The 22,542-nt window shown below is 37.5% G+C and overlaps 1 protein-coding gene across 2 annotated transcripts in view; it reads right to left on the bottom strand.

The window, feature by feature from the left end:
* Positions 1-21,829, bottom strand: part of SCP2 (sterol carrier protein 2) — a 158,441-nt gene extending 136,612 nt beyond the window's left edge. The window contains exons 1-6 of one of the 2 annotated variants that reach the window (XM_007164441.3): positions 21,659-21,799; positions 21,222-21,341; positions 15,557-15,614; positions 12,982-13,053; positions 10,549-10,680; positions 9,207-9,271 (exon numbers count right to left, since the gene is read on the bottom strand). In XM_007164441.3, the coding sequence (XP_007164503.2) occupies positions 9,207-9,271; positions 10,549-10,680; positions 12,982-13,053; positions 15,557-15,614; positions 21,222-21,275 (381 nt within the window). In that variant the 5' untranslated portion in view covers positions 21,276-21,341; positions 21,659-21,799. Of the gene's footprint in view, positions 1-9,206; positions 9,272-10,548; positions 10,681-12,981; positions 13,054-15,556; positions 15,615-21,221; positions 21,342-21,658 lie in introns of both variants that reach the window. The other variant, XM_007164440.3, reaches the window with a different exon arrangement.
* Positions 21,830-22,542: the final 713 nt, after the last annotated feature.

Below are 22,542 nucleotides of genomic sequence, written 5' to 3'. Positions count from 1 at the left end.
AGAAAGCCCACACGCAGCAACAAAGACCCAATGCAGCCAAAAATTAATTAATTAATTAATTTTAAAAAAATTTTTTTAAAGTGTGGAAAAGAAGGGAACTTTCTCAACCTGATAAAAGGCATCTACCATAGATAACACGCTTAACAGTGAAAGACTGAATGCTTCCCTCATAAAAGCAGAAACAAGATGAAATGTCTGCTCTCACCATTTCTATTCAACATTGTACTAGAAGTTCTAGCTAGGGGAATTAGGCAAGAAAATAAATAAAAAGCAGCCAGATTGAAAAAAAAAAGAAAAACTATCTCTATTTGTAGATGACATTATCTTGCAAATAGAAAATCCTAAGGACTCCACTAAAATCTATTAGAATAAACAAGTTCATCAAGATTACAGGATATAAGATCAATATATAAAAATTAAATATATTTCCATACACTTGCCAAGAACAACTCAAAATGAAATTAAGACAATAGGGACTTCCCTGGTGGTCCAATGGCTAGGACTCCATGCTCCCAGTGCAGGGGGCCCAGGTTCGATCTCTGGTCTGGGAACTAGATCCCACATGCCGCAACTAAGAGTTTGCATGCCGCAACTAAAGATTCCGCATGCCACAACCAAAGATTCCACATGCCACAACTAAAAGATCCCACATGCTGCAACTAAAAGATCCCGCATGCCACAATGAAGATTCCGCACATGGCAACGAAGATCCCTCATACCACAACTAAGACCCAGCACAGCCAAACAAATAAATATTAAAAAGAAAGAAAATAATTCCATTTACAAAAGCATCACTAAAACACTTAGGAATAAATTTAACAAAAAAAGTGTAAAACTTACACTCAGAAAACTATAAACATTGTTGAAAGAAATGAAAGATCTATTTTTAAATAAATGAAAAGACATTCCACACTCATGAATGGAAGATTTCAGATGGTTAAAATGGTAGTACTCCTCAAAATGATATACAGTCAACACAATCCCTATCAGAATCTCAACTGGTTTCTTTGCAAATATTGATAAGCCAATCCCAAAGTTCATGTGGAAATTCAATGGACACAGAACAGCCAAAACAATCTGGAGAAAGAAGAATTTAGAAGACTCTTACTTCCTGATTTCAAAACTTACTAAAAAACAACAGTAACCGGGGAATTCCCTGGTGGTCCAGAGGTTAGGAGTCCATGCTTCCACTGCAGGGGGCATGAGTTTGATCCCTAGTTGGGGAACTAAAATCTTGCCTGCCACACGGTGTGGTCAAAAAAAAAAAAAAAACAAACAAAAAAACAGCAACCAAAACATTGTAGTATTAACTAGCATAAGACTATATAGATCAGTGGAATAGAACTGAGAGTACAGAAATAAACTCTTACAATTAAAATCAATTTTTTAAAATATTATTTTTATTAAGTCTTTACCCTTGACAGTGTGGTTTGTTTTTTTTTAAATATTTATTTATTTATTTACTTTATTTGGCTACGCTGGGTCTTAGTTGCAGCATGGGGCCTCTTAGTTGCGGCATGCAAACTCTCAGTTGCAGCATGCATGTGGGATGTAGTTCCCTGACCAGGGATTGAACCCAGGCCCCCTGCATTGGGAGCATGGAGTCTTAACCTATGGACCACCAGGGAAGTCCCAAAATCAATTTATTTTTGACAAAGTTACCAAGACAAGTAAATGGGTGTTAAGGATAGTCTTTTCAGTAAATGGTGCTGGGACAACTGGACATCCACATGCAAAAGAATGAAGCTGGACCCCTACTTCACACTATATTAAAAAAAAAAAAACCTCAAAATGGAACAAAGACCTAACTGTAAAAGCTAAAACTACAGAATTCTTACAAGAAAACATAAAAGTAAATTTTCATGACCTTGAATTTGGCAATGTTTCTTAGATATGACACCAAAAGCATAAGCAACAACAACAAAAAATAGATCAATTGAACTTCATCAAAATTTAAACTTTTATGCCTCAAAGCAGGGGTCCCCAGCCCTTGGGCTGTGGACCAGTATCAGTACTCTGCCTGTTAGGAACCAGGCCACACAGCAGGAGGTGAGCGGTGGGCAAGCAAGCGAATCTTCATCTGATGCCCCCCATCGCTCGCATTACCGCCTGAACCATTGCTCATATTACCACCTGAACCATCACCCCACCCCAACCCCATCCGTGGAAAAACTGTCTTCCACGAAACCAGTCCCTGGTGCCAAAAAGGTTGGGGACCGCTGTCTTAAAGGATACCATTAAAAAAGTGAAAAGAGAAGCCACTGAATGGGAGAAAATATCTGCAAATCATCTATCTGATAAAGGACTTGTATCTAGAATATATCTCACAACTCCATAATATAGAGACAACCTAATTTTAAAATGGGCAAAGGATCTGAGTAGACATTTCTCCAAAGATACACAAATGGCCTTTCATACATGAAAAGATATTCAACGTCATTAGCCATCATGGCAATGCAACTCAAAACCACAAGGAGATACTGCTTCACACCTACTAGGATAGCTATAATAAAAAAGACAGACAATAACAAATTTTGGCAGATGTGGCAAAATTGGAACCTTCATTGCTATGGACTGAATTTTGTCCATCCCAACAGTTATGTTGAATCCTTAACCCCCAATGTTACTGTATTTGGGGGGAAAAGGGCTTTTCAGAGGTAAAGATTAAATGAGGTCATAAGGGTGGGGTCCTCCTCCTTAGGACTGAAGAAAAGGAAAAGGTAATTTGTTCTCCCTCCCTCTCTCTCTGTCTCTCTCGCTCTCTCACCCCTAATAGGTGTTAATGAAACTGGGATTTGGGAAAACTGTTTTTCCCTTTGGATTTTACTGTATTGTTTGAATTTCTTTATAATTAGCATGAATTCCTTTCTGAAAATAATAAAGTCATTAGTCTTTAAAAGAAAAAGTTCATAGCTTTTACTAAATAATATCAGTTTGAGATCTGTCACAAGAAAAGGATCAAGTGCAAAAAATATTGATGAAGTTATGTTCATCACAGCATACTTTACAATAATAATAAAGAAAAATCTAAATGTCCAATAATAGGAGCAATCCTAAGTAAATTATAACACAGCCATGTGATAAATTGTAATGCAGACATTAAAAATTTTTTGCTTATAAATAATTTTTAACATGACATACTCAAAAAATAACGTTAAGTGAAAATGAAGTAAATCCAATTATAGATACGGCACAATCTTGACTTTTTTTTGCTAAATTAGCAAATCACTAATGATGTTGTCATTACAGATGATTGTTTCTTCTTTATTCTTCCATTTTTTATGACTTTTACAACAAGGAAAATAAAATTTTTATTTTTTTTTATTTTTATATTTATTTGGCTGTGCCAGGTCTTAGTTACGGCACACAGGATCTTCGTTGGGGCATGCGGGATCTAGTTCCCTGACCAGGGATGGAACCCAGGTGCCCTGCATTGGGAGTGCAGAGTCTTAACCACTGGACCACCAAGGAAGTTCCAGGAAAATAAAAATTTTAAAATAAGCAGCTCCTGTAAGAGTGGGCCATGAAAATGTAAGAAGTAACTATGCAAATCCTTCCAAACATATATACAAACACTCATAAAAGTTTGGCATCTGTCATTCTAAATATCTGGGGATGAAATATCTCTTTTGCTCCTCGCCCCATGTCTTAATCAGTTTGGGTTTCTATAATAGAATACCATAGACCAGGTGGATTAACCAACATATTCTCACAATTCTGAGAGCTGGGAAATACAAGATCAAGGTGTCAGCACATCTGGCATCTGGTGAAAGCCCACTTCCTGGTTTGCAGATGGCTGTCTTCTCAATGTATCCTCACATGGCAGACAGCAGAGTGGAAACAAACTCTCTCATGTCTTTATAAGGGCACTAATCCCATCATGAGGATTCCTCCACCCTCACAACCTAATTACTTCCCAAAGGCCCCACCTCCTAATACCATCACCTTGGGAATTAAGAGTTTTAACATCTGAATTTTGAGGGGATAAAAACCGTTTAGTTCACCCTAGGAAGTTAAAAGCAGAGCAACAGCCCTTGTTCTCAGCTTAAAGAGATAATGAAGAGATGTCTTGGCAAAAAATAAAGAACAAGAATACACTGTTCCTCTACTTCTTTGGTAAATTTAACTCCTAATTTTCTCCTATGTTTGTCTGTGCTATGAACAGCCAATCCCAGGCTTTCCCTGATGCCTAAAGTTCAACCAAGAGCTGACTTCAGCACTCCCTCCTTGCCTGCTGCTGACCTGAGGATCGAAATCACATCAAATCACATGCTTAGATGGACCGAAAAATAAGTGGTCAGAGGCCAAATTGAGTGGCAACATTCCAGCTCTGAAGAAATTATAAAACTAACCAAAATAAATCAACTGGTAGGAAGTGCCAACAACGGGAACCACAGATACATTTCATCTCATAAGAGCAGCAGCCTCTTAAGTCCCTTTCTTGGCTACACTCAGGTCAATAAAGAAAAAAATACTGTGTAAGCCATATATGTAATTATAAATTTTCAAGCAGCCACATTAAAAAAAAAAGAAACAGGTAGAATTTATTTAAATATATTAATTTAACCCAATATATCCAAAATATTATAATTTCAAAGAAAGATTTTTTTTAAATATATATATATATATATATATTTAAAGTAAGAGTGGTTTTGTTTATTTATTTATTTATTTTTGGCTGCGTTGGGTCTTCGTTGCTGCGTGTGGGCTTTCTCTAGTTGCAGCAAGCGGGGGCTACTCTTTGTTGCGGTGTACAGGCTTCTCATTGCGGTGGCTTCTCTTGTTGAAGAGTACGGGCTCTAGGCACACAGGCTTCAGTACTTGTGGCACATGAGCTCAGTAGTTGTGGCGCACAGGCTTAGCTGCTCTGCAGCATGTGGGATCTTCCCAGATCAGGGATCGAACCCATGTCCCCTGCATTGGCAGGCGGATTCTTAACCACTGTGCCACCAGGGAAGTCCCAAAATTATTTTTTTTAATGTTTTAGTTTATTTAAACAATATCAATTATGTGTATTGTGCTGGCACAAATATACAGAAATATTTTTAAATTGTTGAGACAGTTTACATTCTTTTTTCATATGAAATCTTTAAAATTCATGTATATTCTATGGTTCCAACACATCTCAACTTGGATGCTAAATTTTTATCAGAAATATTTGATCCAGGTAGGTAGCCACATATATTGTTTGTTGTGAATAGTATTCCCAGTGGAACAAGTATCCTTTTTAGTTCAAGGTAATAATTCTCTCTTGTAAAAGAAATTATTACCTTTGTTTGCAGCATACCCATAAAAAGGGAAGTTAAGACACATGATCTGAAGGGAAAGACATAGGACAAAGAAACCAAAACAGCAATGCAGGAGTGAGAAGTTAAGCCCTCTGCTATAGAGAGACACCTAGGGGCCATAAACAGAAACAGCAAGTTATTTTTGTTACATTCAAATAGATTGTTCAATCACCTGATTTTTAAATTTAGGATTCTAAATACAAAATCTAAATAAATTCAGTTACAAATTGCTATAATTAATAAATGAATAAGGGAAGAAAAGAAGAAAAAGAGCAAGAAAAAAACGAGAAGTGCAGATGTATATGGAAGTAGGGGGGCAGTGAAACGCCAACAATAGGATTTCATGTCGGATAGAAATAAAAAGGAGGAAAAGACAAAGTATAAAAGAGAAATGGAGAAGAAACTCATAGTGAAAGAGAAGGGAGAAAATGATAGGTTCTCCAGGTATAGCAAAACGTTCATTTGGATTAAAAGACCTGGTCTCAGTTGAATCATTAACTGCTAACTGGGTCCAATGTCACTGGGTAATTACTTCACTCTGGGCTTCACAGATTCACTTTACCTATAAAATATCTTCAGGACCATCTCTAGCTAAAACATTGTCTAAGTTGCTTGCCTGCCCCAGGAATCTATCCTATAGAAATAATAGCTTGAGGGTGGGAGGGGGAAAAAAAAAAGAAAGAATGGCTTGAGAAAGTAAAGATCTATGTACAAGAATGTTGACTAGAGCACTATAATAGCAAAAAAAAGAACATGTAAAACTAAAATTAAACAACCTCATCAGAAGAGCAGAAGGGACTGATTGAAAACCCTATAGCCATGTAATGGGATACTAGGCAGCTGTTAAAAATAAGGAAGTATATCAATATGTTCTAGCCAGGAAAGCTGTCCATTTGCCACGTGAAAAAGCAACATGTATAAAATCATTAATCTTCTTCATGAACATATCAGTGTTTTTTTAACATTGTGAACATGTATATACATGTATATGTGTATGAATGCTTAGTTAGATATGTCTGTATAAACTTGGAAAAAAGAAAGGACATATAGATACACTGGTTACCTCTGAAGAACAAGATTAAACAGGCAAATAAGGACTTTTAATATATATCCTTTTTAAAATTATGGGACTATGGATGAATTTTACTATTTTATAGTTTTTAATAATTTTCAAATAAAAGTTATCAAGGTACCTGCCATTAACTACAGAAGAAAAACATCTATTTTTCATGTGTCATAAATGTTAGGCACTTCTGTTAGGCAACACCTAATCATCTTACTTTGCATCTTCTCCAGTTGCCACCCTCCAATCCAGTTTTTCAAACTGTTCCCTGAACATACTATATTCACTCCAATATTCATGACTTGGCTTATGATGTTTTCTCCAACACCCAGAAAGATCTTGTCTTCCCCGATCTTTAATTATGCTTACTTTATTTTTATCTTTATTTATTATATAGCCTGCGAGCCACAGCTACTGAAGCCCATGTACCCTAGAGCCTGCACACAGCAACTACTGAGCCCACGCGCAGCAACTACTGAAGCCCGCATGCTCTAGGGCCTGCGTGCCGCAACTACTGAGCCCACATGCTGCAGCTACTGAAGCCCGCGTGCCTAGAGCCCATGCTCCACAACAAAAGAAGCCACCACAATAAGAAGCCCGTGCACCGCAACGAAGAGTAGCCCCCACTTGCTGCAAATAGAGAGAAAGACCCAGCACAGTGCAGCCAAAAAAAAAAAAGAGAGAGAAATAGATGGCAATACCATAATAGTAGGGGATTTTAATACTCCACTTTCATCAATAGATAGATCACTCAGACAGAAAATCAATAAGGAAACATCAGCCTTAAACAAGATACCAGACCAAATGGACTTAACAGACACTTGCAGAACATTCCATCCAAAAGCAACAGAATACACATTCTTCTCAAGTACACGTGGAATGTTCTCTAGGACAGATCATGTGTTAGGCCACAAACAAGTCAATAAATTTAAGATTGAAATCATAGAAAGCATCTTTTCCAACCACTGTGGTTTAAAATTAGAAAACAATTACAGGAAGAAAACTAAAAAATTCAAATATGTGGAGATTAAACAACATGCTACTGAACAACCAATATGTCAAAGAAGAAATCAAAAGAAAAATCATAAAATATCTTGAGACAAACAAAAATGGAAATACAGCATACCAAAACTTACGGGATACCACAAAAGCAGTTCTAAGATGGAAATTCATAACAATAAACGCCTACATTAAGAACAAGAAAGATCTCAAATAAACAACCTAACTTTACACCTCAAGGAACTAGAAGAAGAATAACCTAAGCCTAAAATTAGTAGAAGGAAGAAAATAACAAAGATTAGAGAGGAAATAAATGAAATAGAGATAAAAAGACTATAGAAAAGATCAATGAAACTAAGAGCTGATTTTCTGAAAAGATGAACAAAATGCCTACACCCTGTTTTCTCTCTCAGCACTTCATTAATTCCAATTACACATTTATTATACCTTATCACACTATCCTCCATATAACATAACTTCCTGCCAATTTTCAATCTTTTCTCTCTCTATAGTGTATTCTAAATAATCACTTCTAGTCCAGTTTCACTAATTCTCTTTTAGTCATGCATAATCAGCTATCAAACCTATCTTTTGAATTTTTAATTTTAATTATTTCATTTTTCTTTTCTATAAATCCTATTTGGTTTTTTTTTTCAATGCCTGTAATGTCCCTTTTTGCAGTTTCTTATACCCCTGAGGTATTTCCAAGCTTGCCTTTTATTTTTTTAAACATAGCAAGTATGCCTAAAACTAGATCCAATAAATCTAGTTTCTGAGGTCTGCAGAGATCATTTTTTACTGTTCCTTCTTTATCCTGGTCCTCAGATATGGTGCCTTGTTTCTTTAATGCTTGATTATCTTTAATTGCATGTCCTTGAAAGCTTACTTGAGTTCTCAAAGCCTTCTAGAAGGAAGATGCTTTCCTCCAAAAGAAAATTTGCAGTTGCTTCTGTTAAGTGCCTAGGTTAACTGGAACCAATTTAAGACTCAATTCATGGTCTGACGTTTCTTTGACCATCCAGGTAAATGAGAATTTTGGCAGCAATCCCTGTGGTTTATTAATTCTCAGTGAAAGGTTTTCTGGTTATTTTTTTCTTCTCTTTTTTTTTCTCCCTTGCTCTGCTCAGTGCCAAAGCAACTCTCCCTGTAATCTACTGAAAGTGGGGAAAAGAGGACGTAGGGGAGGGGGGTAGTTTTACTTTTGTGTTCACCCTTACCAAAAAGGTTTACCCCTAACCAGTTTAATGTGGAGAGTCGGTATTAAACTTCTGATCTTGGGGGGACCTGAGCTGTGACTACTTTCCTCTTCATGTAGGGGGCCATCAAAATTGAAGTTCACAGCTTCCTGATCAGCGAAGGCCTTCAAGGCAAAAGCAGCTTCAAATGCTGATCTCAATTTTCCAACATTCAACAGCAATTCCTCTCTCATTAGCTCTTCAGTGTCTTTAGGATATCTTGTTTCTATTCCATTCAAATATTTTAGTTGTCATTAGTGGGAGAAATGATTCAAAAACCTGGCTTGCCATTACCAAAAACAGAAGTCCCAAACCTTATTAACGCTCTTCAGTTTGTTGAACGGAAATAATTTTTGAATGAATGAATGAATGACTTTCAAATTAAACAGACATGTCACCCTCAGATTCAATCATCTAACCTGTCTGAACATCAGTTTCACAAAATAAAGGGGTTGAACAAAATTATCTCTATGATTCTTTATTGTCTAAAATAGCAGGGTCTATTGCATATATGTGCAATGTCACCTTTCAGCTTTTGCAAGCTCCATTTATGGTAGTCAGATGGGCAAAGTTTTCTCATAGTGTTACAACAATTCCAAAATAAGAATAAATGAGACTCACTGTTAATCCAAGGGGTCCCTTTTCCATCTTCTCAAACCCAAGAGCCAAGACACAATCTGCCAGACCTTGAAAGAAAATGTAATTAGTTTGAAAAATTAAATTTCCAGACACCCAACAAAATATCATTAAATACTTCAATTTAAATAAGCATGTCAATTTATACAAAATGTAAAAACATGGTATAATCCTATAAAATTTTTAATAAGTGAAAAATTACAGAGAAAATTCTTATATGCTTCTAAATAAGAGGAAAAATTAATAAAGTTTATAATTCTTTCTTTGATTCTCAGTGTTAATAAGATTTTTGATTAATGTGGAAATATGTTCCAGTGAAGAACAAATATAAATAGCTAATTTTCAATTTTTAAACATTAAGTAAAATTTTAAAAAATTTTAAAGTATCTTGATCAAAATCTCAACAGAATTATTTTTGGAGAGAGGGGGCACCTAAAAATGATGTTAAAGTTCAACTAAACAGCAAAACAAGCAGAATTGCCAAAGTTTTTCCTAAAAAAAAAAGAAAAAAAAAATAACAACATAGGGAGCACAGGGGATACTAGTATTATCCAATAGTGAGACATTATAAAGCTCCAACAATTAAAACACCAAAGAGTAGAGCAATAATCAACAATCAATCAGAAGAAAGAACAGAGGGCCTAATAAAAGAGCCTAGAATATTTGGAAATATAGACTATGATATATATCCGAGAGAACTGAAAACATATGGCCACAAAAAAAATTGTACACAAGTGTTTACAGCAACATTATTCATAATAGCCAAAAAGTAGAAACAACTCAATGTCCATCAACATGTAAATGGATAAACAAAATGTGGTGTATCCATACAATGAATTATTAATTGGCCACAAAAAAGAATGAAGTACTGATACATGCTACAACATGGATGAACTGTGAAAATATTATGCTAAGTGAAAGAAGCCACAAAAGGCCATATATCATATGATTCCATTTATATAATGTTCAGAATAGGTAAATCCATAGAGACAGAAAGTAGATTAGTGGTTGCCAGGGGTTGCTGGGAGATGGAAATGGGAAGTGACTGCTAATGGGCACCACTTTCTTTTTGGGGTGATAAAAATGTTCTAAGATTAGATAGTGGTGATAGTTGCATAAACCTGTGAATATACTAAAAAACACTGAATTGTAAACTTTAAAAGGGTGAATTTTATGCTATATAAAGTACCTCTCAATATAATTGTTACTTGTTTAAAAAGAAATATATTATAAAGCAATCCCTCTGATGGTCGTATGGAGAAATAATAAAAGGGGGGCAATAACCCCACATCTATTTAAGTTCACTAGACAAATAGGCACTTCTCACCACCCTGAATCAGTTGCCGGGCCATAAACAAAGCAGTTGAACCAGTAGAACAGTTATTGTTGACGTTGATTATAGGAATTCCAGTCAGTCCCAAACTGTGATAGATAGCCCTCTGGCCACAGGTAGAGTCACCTATATATTAAAAAAAAAAAAAAATTTAAATATGCAACATGATAATTATGGAGCTGCAAAGCAACATAATACTACATTATGGTTTTTCCAGTGCTATGTCTTTGTCTAACATACAACATGGGCAGAAAAATAAATATACTATTGACATCTTACTCAGAAACAGTTTTAGCATGAAGCATCATTTACTCTGCAAATATAAAAATTCTCAAAACACAGAGTATATATGCACTTTCTTTACACAATACAGAGGTAGGAAAGTAGAAACATGACCAAGTAATAGCAAACAATTCAATCTGGCTAGGGCTGCATGATAGGCAGCAATATTTCATGTACACTGTCAGATATAAATCTTTTAAAACTAAACTAATTAATTAAAAGGCCATGATTTTTCTCTTCATGTAAAATTTCATAACTTCAAAAAGTTAAAAGATTCTGCATGCCAGGGTATTCCAGAGGAATGTAATCCAAGTAAAAACACATTTGACTCCCTTTCCCAAGGAACATGTCCACCAAGGCAGACATGCTGGAGCAGTATGATGGAAACACCTGAAGATACAGACTCTCCAGAAGTCTTCAGGGAAAACAGTAAGGTTCAGGACCTCCCTTTCATAAATACATTGTGCATCTCTTTGAACTAGTAAATTTCCCTTCAAGAATTCTCTTGATATCTTGAAATCTCAAAGAAATAATCATAGACATAAATAAAGATTCATCTACAGTAATGCTTACTATAGCCTTTTATAGTAACTAGAAATTAGAAATAATTTAAAATGTCCAAGAATAGGGTATCATTCCTACTGCTAAATAAACTGTAGTAAATCCCCAAGACTAGAATATCATGAGATAATTTAAAATGCTGTAAAAAGACTGGGAACATTCTAAATGTCCATTAAAAGGGGACAGATTAAATAAATCATGATAAATCTATTCAATGGAACACTATGCTATCATTAAAAGAGACCAAGAAAGCTCCTTATGAAACAATTTGGAATAGTCACCAAGTACTACTAAGTTAAAAACAGCAAAATATAGGGACTTCCCTGGTGGTCCAGTGGTTAAGACTCCACGCTCCCAATGCAGGGGGCCTGGGTTCAATCCCTGGTCAGGGAACTAGATCCTGCATGCCGCAACTAAAAGATCCCGCACGCCACAACTAAGATCCTGCATGCCACAACTAAGATCCTGCACATGGCAACTAAGACCCAGTGCAGCCAAATAAATAAGTAAATAATTTTTTTAAAAAAAGCAAAGTACAAAATAATGTGTATATTATCCTACCATGTGTGTAACAAAAGAAAGGGGGAGGGGGTATTTATACAACCACATATACTTATTTTTATATGGATAAATTACCTATGAAAAGATACATAAGAAATTAGTGAAATTGCACTACTATACATAAAATAGATAAGCAACAAGGATTTACTGTATAACACAGGGAACAATATTCAATGTCTTGTAATAACCTATAATGGAAAATAATCTGAAAAAATATATATATAACTGAATCACTTTCCTGTATACCTGAAACTAATACAATATTGTAAATCAAATATACTTCAATAAAAAAAAGAAATTAGTAAAATTGGTTGTCTAAGGAAAAGGAATCATGAGACAGGGAGACAGGAATAAGAGTGAGACTTTCCACTAGATAAACATCTACCTTTTGTATTTTTGTACCATGTAAATATTTAATCTATTCCAGAAAAAAAAATTGAAAAATATTAATGATGAAATGAAAGAAGACTGAATAACATGGGAAATATTGAATACAATAAAATGAGAAAAGCAGGTTACCAAAAAGTATGTAACTAGGACCTAAATTGAAGAGAAAATTATGTGTACATACATATTCACACACATTCATACTCACTGAAGGACCTACACCAAAAAAGTAATGGTAATAATCTCTGGATAATGAGATTACAGGTGACTTATTTTTTCTTGTGCTTTTCTGTGTTTCCTTTTTTTAATTACAATAGTATACATCATTTTTCTAATTAAAAAAAAATCTTAATGAAAAAATTTTATTAGACACAAAAAATCAATAAATACAAATTTTAAGACAACAAAGAACAAAAAGATAAAAAGTGTTTTAATTTAATAAAAAGTGTACTGTTTTGGCAGTACAATAATGGCTATATATATATATATATACTAAACTAGGCTGACACATAAGGGAAATCTAGGAATGATAAGAATAAGACCCTGAACTCTGAGTTTTGAGGGTTAAATTCACAAATTCCTCTGCATTGTTTATATAGTTGCTGTAATTTTTAGAATATATAGTTTACTACGTACCATAAACATAGCCAATACATGCCTGTTCTACTGCAGAATAAGGGATCTGTGCATCCGCTAAAGCCTTCTGGCCTATAAAAACAAAAAAAATTATCACATAGCACTTTAAGTGAGTAAAAATAAGTTTAGAGTTTTCCCAGAGTAAATCTACCTCTAGTTAGTCTATGTTCAATTCAAATGACAAATACTTCATGAAATCATCTCAGACTTTCAGAAGTTATCTTACCTTTCAAAAGTTATCATTTCTTCCTCTAAGCTATTGTAACACTTTTTCATACCGCCTTTTTGATATTTAATATTTCCTATTCTAACTGTACACCTAACTATAAATATCAATATATTAAATCCCAATAGTCTTAAAGCTCCTTAATGTCAAGGTGTGTTATTCATCTCTGTGGCTCTATCGTACATCTAGAGGACAAAATAGGATAGAATGTTATTGTTGAGGAGCGGGAGTGTGGGAGCACTCATATGGTCATCTTACAAAGCCAGGATCAAGAGATGACCCTGTCTATGGAACAAGAAATGAAGCTTTAAGGATGCTATCCAAAGGTACAGAAATGACCAATGGAGGAACTGAGAAAAACTATGAAAATAAACTAGGAAGAGGAGAGTTCAAGCTAGAGATAAGGTGTAACCTAAATCCTCAACTATCATAGTGAGAAGCAAACAGACGTCTAAAACTGATAAATCAAAAACTGGAATAAGTGTGGTGGAACAAATATTTAGAGACATGGAGATAATCACCAGAAGAACTAAAGCCAAAACCGTTAAAAGAAGTTGCCTGCTGGGGAAGAGGCCTGGGAAGTATAAGCCATCTGTGTGTGTGTGTGTGTGTGTGTGTTTTAACCATATGAATGTATTACTTTGAAGTTTTTTATAACTGAAGAAGATATATGATTGATTATGGGATTGGTTTAGTCAGACTAGTTATCTTTTCCCGCTTAATGTATGAGCAAAAAAATTAATGTTTTACTTATAATAATGTTGATGAGATTATGTTTAAAAGAGCATTCTCATATGCTGCTACTGAAACTAATAATATAAACCGTCTGAAAAATAATCTGACAAGAGTCTTAAAACTGTTTATGTTCATTGTTCCAGTGAGTCTACTTCTAGGCTTTGTCCTCAACAATAACTAGAGATCAGAACAAATATCTGTGTTCAGCAAGATGTTTATTATAATTCTTCTAAAATATCAAAAAGTTGTGAAGCAAATATCCAACAAAAATTACGGCATAAATATATAATGAAATATGCAAAAATTAATTTTTTCCAGTTTTAAGTGGAGAAATGTTTATAATAATGTTTTTAAAAATCAGGATACAAAACTACATATAGAATATGATCCCAGATAGCCACAGGAAAAAAACATTAAAATAGAATACACCAAGGGAATGTAAACTGATATAGCCACTATGGAGAACAGTATGGAGGCTCCTTAAAAAACTAAAAATAGAATTACCATATGATCCAGCAATCCCACTACTGGGCATATACCCAGAGAAAACCACAATTCAAAAAGACACATGCACCCCAATGTTCATTGCAGCACTATTTACAATAGCCAGGTCATGGAAGCAACCTAAACGCCCATCGACAGACGAATGGATAAAGAAGATGTGGTACATATATACAATGGAATATTACTCAGCCATAAAAAGGAACGAAACTGGGTCATTTGTTGAGACGTGGATGGATCTAGAGACTGTCATACAGAGTGAAGTAAGTCAGAAAGAGAAAAACAAATATCGTATATTAATGCATATATGTGGCACCTAGAAAAATGGTACAGATGAACCAGTTTGCAGGGCAGAAACTGAGACACAGATTTAGAGAACAAACGTATGGACAGCAAGCGGGGAAAGCCGCGGGGGGGTGGGGGTGGTGGTGTGATGAATTGCGAGATTGGGATTGACATGTATACACTGATGTGTATAAAATTGATGACTAATAAGAACCTGCTGTATAAAAAAATAAATTAAATAAAATTTAAAAATTAAAAAAAAAAGAAAACCAAGTTAGAAAAATAAAAATAAAAAAATAATAAAAATTAAAAAAAGCATTAAATGAACAGTGTGTACCTGGAAAATCAGCATCAGTTAATCAAATCTCATGAACCTTCCTTTTGGGGGACAGAGATTTCTGATTCCCTGTATAGTAATATCTAAATACTGAGTTGAATGATGGAGTTCAAATGAAACCTAATTTATGAACACTGAGTGCACTAGGTACTTGTAGAGACAAGCAGTGTCTAATTAAAAACCACAGTAACCCTTTTTGGGTTGCTGGCAACAAGCTGGCAAGAATAGGAGGAAGCGGAAGGCTTCCTAGGAGGAGGACTGTACCTGAACAACTTCATGGGACCACCAAGCTCCCAAGGTCTCCATGAGTGGGAAGCCTGTGTTTCCCAGCACTCCCTTAAACAGCTGATACCTAAGCTTAGACTGCTTGGCCCTGAAATTAAAACATCTCCTTTGACCCAGCTTCCTGTTAAGGTTGCAAGGCTGCTCCACAATCAAGACAGACCACACAATAAACTACAATGTTCAAAGATCTGAACGTTCTTTATTACCTGCTTCCTTTGCCAAGTCAGGGTAGTCTCTTGAATTCTCAACTCCGGGCTTTGTGAACTAGAAATATAGAAGGAGATAATAAATAGAAACAAATATAGTTAGATTTTTTCACAACAGAGAACTGCAGAAATTCATTCATCTATTCACTTAAACAAAAACATACTGAGCACCTATCGTGTTTCTGGACTCTGATAATAAATAATATACAGTTCGTACCCTCCGGGAGCTTACCATCTAATGGAAAACAGGCAATTACACCACAGTGTCATAAGTACAGAATGATTTGGGAGAGACAATTACCCAGCTTTGGAGGACTACAAAGGCTTCCCAGAGGAACTGACGTTTAAATTAAGTCTTTAAGGATGAGTAGGAGTTAGCCAAGTGAAAGAAAAGGAAATTCTCGAGCAAAGGCCTGGAAATGACAGAATATAACAATTTTACATGCAAACAATTTTATACTGCAGAGGCTGAAACACGTGATTTGAAATGGCAAGTGATAAGGACAGAAAAATTACTTAGGACCAAACGATGATAATTACTAATATTTATTGGGCACTTACTGTTGTTACTCACTGTACTAAGCACTTCATATGTATTAACTTGTTTAATCCTCACAACAACCCTCAGAGGTAGGTACTATTCTTATCACCATTTTAAGATAAGAAAACAAGGGCAGAGATTAAGTCACTTGCCCAAGGAGACACAGCTAATAATTAGTGGAGCTGAAACTTCAACCTGGTTCTAGAGCCAATTCACAAGTGACCTTATATGCCCTCCTATGACACCTGGGCTTTATCCTGAAGACAGTGGATTTAAAAAAAAAAAAAAAAAAACAAAGACTGACATAAACAATGAGATACACTACAACACCAAACACTGACAGGATGTGGAGCAGCAGGAACTCTCATTCATTGCTGGTGGAATGCAAAATGGTATTGCCACTGTGGAAGACAGTTTGGCAGTTTCTTACAAAACTAAACATCCTCTTAACATAAGATCCAGCAGTTGCGCTCCTTGGTATTTACCAAATGAGTTTAAAACTTATGCTCACACAAAAACCTGCACACGGATATTTATAGTAGCTTTATTTATTTATTATTTTTGAAATTTATTTATTTATTTATTTATTTATTTTTGGTTGCATTGGGTCTTCATTGCTGCATGTGGGCTTTCTCTAGTTGCGGCGAGCAGGGGCTACTCTTCCTTGCGGTGCATGGGCTTCTCATTGCGGTGGCGTGTCTTTGTTGTGCAGCACAGCCTCTAGGCGCACGGGCTTCAGTAGTTGTGGCATGCAGGCTCAGTAGTTGTGGCTCGTGGGCTCTAGAGCTCAGGCTCAGTAGTTGTGGTGCACAGGCTTAGTTGCTCCACAGCATGTGGAATCTTCCCAGACCAGGGCTCGAACCCATGTCCCCTGCATTGGCAGGCGGATTCTTAACCACTGCACTACCAGGGAAGCCCTAGAGTAGATTTATTTATAATTGCCAAATTTGGAAGCAACCAAGATGTCTTTATCAGGTGAAAGGTTAAATAAACTGTAGTAAAACCAGGCAATGGAATATTATTCAGCACTAAAATGATATGAGCTACCAAATCACAGAAAGACATGGAGGAACTTTAAATGTATATTACTAAGTGAAGAAGCCAATCTGAAACGGCTACATATTGTCTGATTCCAACTACATGACATTCTGGAAAAGGCAAAACTATGGAGACAGTAAAAAAAAAATTAGTTGTTGTCAGGGACTGAGGGGAGGGAGGGATGAAGAGGCAGAGCAAGAGGATTTCAGGGCAGTGAAAGTATTCTGTATGATGATGTAATGTATACGTGTCACCACATATGTGTCTAAATCCATAGAATATACAACACCAAGTGTGAACCCTAATGCAAACTATGGACTTTGAGTGATAATTATGTGTCAATGCAGGTTCACTGACTGTAACATATGTGCCACTCTAATGCTGATTACTGATAGTGGGCAAGGCTTTCCGGCGGGGTCGGGGGCAGTGAGCATGTAGCAACCCTCTGTACTTTCTGCTCAATTTTGCTGTGAACCTAAAACTGCTTTGAAAAATAAAGCCCTACTTTAAAAAGAGAGAGAGAGAGAGACTGGGCCGAGAAGACGTGCACGTTAGATCATTCTAAATGCAATGTTGAGAAATGAATGAACGGAGCAAGGCTGGAGGCAGTAAGACCAAATGGCATAATTCTGAAATAGCCCAAGTGAGAGTTAACTAAGATAGCAGCAGAAAGAATGGAAAGAAGCAGAGAGACCTGAGAAGCATAAGTGAAGTAAAATCTACCAAATACAGTGATCAATTAGATAAGATGGAGTGGTCTGCTAGTCAGACGTTGTGCTAACGAGAATTGGCTTTCAAAAATTTTTTAACTGCAAACCACAATAACATACAACATGACCCAGTAGACACATACTGAAGCAAAATTTTCATGAAATACTTATCCTTGTTATATTGATACAGTATTTTCGATTCTATTTCAATTTTTTTAATGCTAGAGGCAACCTTCTAAACAGACATCACTACCCCTGCAATGGATCACAAAACCCAGTTTGAAACACTGTATAGATACTAGACTTAAATGCCACACTTTATCGCATAGTGCCAAAATATATCTGTTGAACTGAACCAAAACAAAACGTTTAACATTTGTTCCTATCTCTTACCCACCCCAATTCCTCATTAACTTCTGAATTAGAGAATCCTTCATAATTCCCTAATTCAGCAGCCCCAAATTACCTATTTCCCCTGTAGTTACTCTTCCGTTCACTAATTACAATCAGAGCATGTAGTACAGAGAGCACTTACTATAAGGAGAGAGTACTGTGCTACTAGGCTCCACCAAGTAATACCTATTAATAACCACATTATCATCCAGGTAGTGAAATGACTGCACTTTCTCATTTCTTACTGAAATCAAGGCAGTTTTTAAAAGATTAGTCAAGCAAATAAACAAATACAACATTACTCCTTCAAAATGAAAAGCATGTTTAGGTGGAAACTACCAAATGTCCATTGACAATAAATTGGATATATTATGGAATGTTCACACAATGGACTATGTTATATCAATGAGAATGAACAATCTGTAACCTCACATAAAATTAAGGATGAATCCCAGAAACATAATGTTGAACGAAAAAGCCAAAATTATCTATGATATTAAAGGTCAGAAGTCAGAAGGATAATGGTAACCCTTTGCAGGCAACGAGTCAGTGACTGGAAGAAGGCAGAGAGTAATTTCTGAGGTGCTGGTAATGTTCTGTTTATATTTGTTTTTTAGTTTTTATTTTTTTAATCAAAGAAATGCAAAAAATAAATATAAAATAAAAATAAAAACCTACCTCAAGGCCTATAATAAAAACAGCAATCTTGTTCCACTACTCTCCACCCGCTAGTCTTACTTGCTCCCAAAACATCCATTTTCAATTCCTTTAGATATTTCTTCTTTTATAAAATGCCATGTTTCTAAATATTCTTATACTATTATTTCTTTACCAATTTAAGATGTGTCCCTCAAGGCTAATTTTAAACCAGGATGTACATTTTGGAAGTCTTGCTATAGACTGAATGTCTGTGTCCTCTCAAAACTCATATATTGATATCTAACTCACAAATCTAGTTCTTCATTTTTGGAAGTGAGGCCTTTGGGAAGTCATGCAGATGGAGCCCTCAGGAATGGGATTAGTGCTCTTATAAAAAAGAGCCCAGAGAGTTCCCTTGCCCCTTCTGCCACAGACAGCTGTCTATGAACCAGAGAGCAGGACCTCACCATGCACCAAATCTGCCTGTGCCTTGATCTTGAACTTCCCAGCCTCCAGAACTGTGAGAAATAAATATTTCTTGTTTAAGGCACCCAGTCTAAGGCATTGCTGTTATACAGCCCTAACAGACTAAGACAGACCAGTTCTTGAAGATAGCCAGAATTTAAATTGATGAAAAGAGGGCATATCAGGAGGTAGGCAGCATAAGCAAAGGGACTCGGCCTGCTGTCAGCCAGGTAGTAGTTGTGATTTAGTTGTGTTAAAACCTCTTGACATGCATCATGAGAATTCTAATTTACCATAGGAATTAACTTCCTACACTGATAATAAAACCTCACTAGGAGAACTTCAAGTTGTCTAGGAATTCAGCTATTCAAATTAAGAACCACAACCAGTTGAGATCTACCAACAGAGCTTAAAGTATTATCTGCTAAATTTCTCCCTCTTCATTAAACCCTCCCCCAAGTTCCAAAAGATCAAACCCAGAGAGAAGTACACTGGCCTAGTAAGCACATCAATAAAGCTGCTGTCCATAGTCCCAATCTCTTCCCTGAAGATTGTAACTAACACCTCCCACACCTCCACCTCCCAACTTGAGGAAAAATAAATACATCTCCTACTTCCCAAAACTCAGTGCTTTTCTATATAGCCAATATAACCAGACATTTAACAGCCAGTGGTGGAGGATCTGACTGTATTTATACCATACTTTAAAAGGTTTTACTGTACACCTATACCAGAAGTCCCCTTTCCCATGAAACAACAGATGATCTCCAAGTATCTGCTTCATAACGTATTAGCTGACTTTTCTACTTACATGTCTTGATTGCTTTGTGTACTCAGCCCACTGGGTAAGATAAAAACAAGTTTAACGCTGTTTTCTCAGAAAGAGAACTTCCCCTAGGAACTCTCTTTCATAAAGCATATCCATTTAATATTGTTCAACTAACATTCACTGAGGTCTTCAGGCACAAGGCATTTTCAAGGTGCTAGAGATACAGCAATGAATTAGACATGGTACTCACCTTGGAGGAGCTTACGTGCAAAAGAAGAATATAGACATAAAAACAACTTCAGGATAAAATAGTAAGTACTAAGTTAACATGTGGGAAAGTCAGGAGGATCAGAGGAGGCTTCTTGGAGAAGGTCTGAATTGATCTTTTAAAAATGCAAATAAGGGCCTCCCTCATGGCGCAGTGGTTAAGAATCTGCCTGCCAGTGCAGGGCACATGGGTTCGAGCCCTGGTCCGGGAAGATCCCACATGCCACGGAGCAACTAAGCCCGTGCACCATAACTACTGAGCCTGTTCTCTAGAGCCCGCAAGCCACAACTACTGAGCCCACGTGCCACAACTACTGAAGCCCGTGCAGCTAGAGCCTGTGCTCCGCAACGAGAAGCCACCGCCGTGAGAAGCCCGCGCACAACAACGAAGAGTAGCCCCTGCTCGCCTCAACTAGAGAAAAGCCCGCGTGCAGCAACGAAGACCCAACGCAGCCAAAAGTAAATAAATTAATTAAAAAAAAATAAAAATGCAAATAAGTTAACCAGTGAAGACAAACGGTCTTAAGTAGTGGGAAAAACAGAAAGCAAAGCAACAGAGGCATAAAAATGTTTGGGGTGAAACTAAAAGCAGTTTGGCATCACTAGAGCACAGAGGTGGTGAGGATGTCAATAAGTGAGACTGCAGGAGTCTCTGGCCTCCTGAGTACCAAGAAGAGTACCACTTGAGGAACAACAAAGGTCGGAGGATCCAGAAAACCTGCCACCTGTGCCGAGACGCCGACATCACTAATGATTCTCCTCCTCATCTACACTGGAACTGTCCCTGAGAAGGGATCCTACAAGGAGTATTCCTGGAAGTGCAGAGCTGGCGACATTCACGACCTGCTTTCCTTTCGGGTGTGAGGCGGACCTTGCCTCCGTCAGAGGTCCACACATCTTAGGATTCCACCCAGATTCAAAGGAGGTGCGGACTTTGGGTCATCTTAGGGCGTCCTTCACAAACTGCGCCCCAGGGAGAAAAGGAAAAAAGGAGGAAGATATGGCCGCTGGAACAACCCTGCGATATTACGATCCCGCAAACAGACCCTACATCACAACCCACCCGCCACTCTGATGCCCCCAGGGCCAAGAAGCCAAGCTGGGCGGTGGGATGCCCCGGGCGCCCTCCGGGTAGGAAGGACAGACCGACGCACAGCCCCAAATCTGATTCTCACTCCCCCCCCCCACCCCCGGTTCCCGGTCACCTCGAATCTCCCCAGGCCTCACCCAGACAGAGCAGAGCAGGGAGCCCGCCTCCGGGGACCCACGGCTCTGTTTACCTTGGTCATCCCAACGCCCACCACAAACACCCGGTTCCGGAGCGGAGACTGTGAGATGTCCACATGCATGGCTCGGACACTTCTGGGCACGGGAGCCGCAGCTAACGTAGGAACGACTGGCCTAACGCGCCCGCAGGACTATTGAAACCTCTGCTGCGCCGGAGCAGTTAGAACCGGGGGCGGGGCGGGCAGGCGTGGGAGCGCGCGCGTGCGCGTGCGCGTGCACCGAGGCGCCTGCGGCGTGGCCGCACGGTCTCCTGGCGGGGCGGCGCGGGTTAGGCAGTCCTTCGGAGACTGGAGTTCACAGGTGGCCTCGAGACCCAGGCCCTCTCAGCCTTTGCAAAAAAGCTCTATAGCCTGGTACCGGCCACTCAGGTTTAGATTCTCTATGATGAGAGGGAGTGTGGCCTGGAGCAAGGCCTGAGGCTGAGGGCAGGGCTTGGCCAGAAACCGGACTCACAAAAGGGTAGCCTCAGGAAGAATTTCGGAGTGTTGGAGTTGTTCTGTATCCTATTGGTCGTAGTAGTTAGAAGAGTCACTGCACGCGTAAAACAAATAGGACTGTACACTGGGGGGAGGGGGGCGGATTTTATTACATGAATGTCTAAAATGAAAACCAAAGTTCTGTCACTAGCTCTGTGACCTTTTTTAACCTCTCTGAAACTCATTCTCATGTGTTGTTTTGTGAGGATTAAACGAGGTGATAGAAACAAAGCCTTTAGTACTGAATAGAAGGAATATGTAGGTATACTGTGGGTGTATACAGTGGATGCTTTTTATTGGCTGATTTTGAATTTGCAGATTTTCCTGCTCACAAAAATGTGTTTATAACTCCCAAATCAATACTAGAAGAACCCTTGAGGTGGCAGAAAATGTGAGTTGCC

This window comes from Balaenoptera acutorostrata, chromosome 1 (assembly GCF_949987535.1).
Source record: "Balaenoptera acutorostrata chromosome 1, mBalAcu1.1, whole genome shotgun sequence".
Taxonomy (NCBI): Eukaryota; Metazoa; Chordata; class Mammalia; order Artiodactyla; family Balaenopteridae; genus Balaenoptera; species Balaenoptera acutorostrata.
This window is presented reverse-complemented; position numbering and strand designations above follow the sequence as displayed.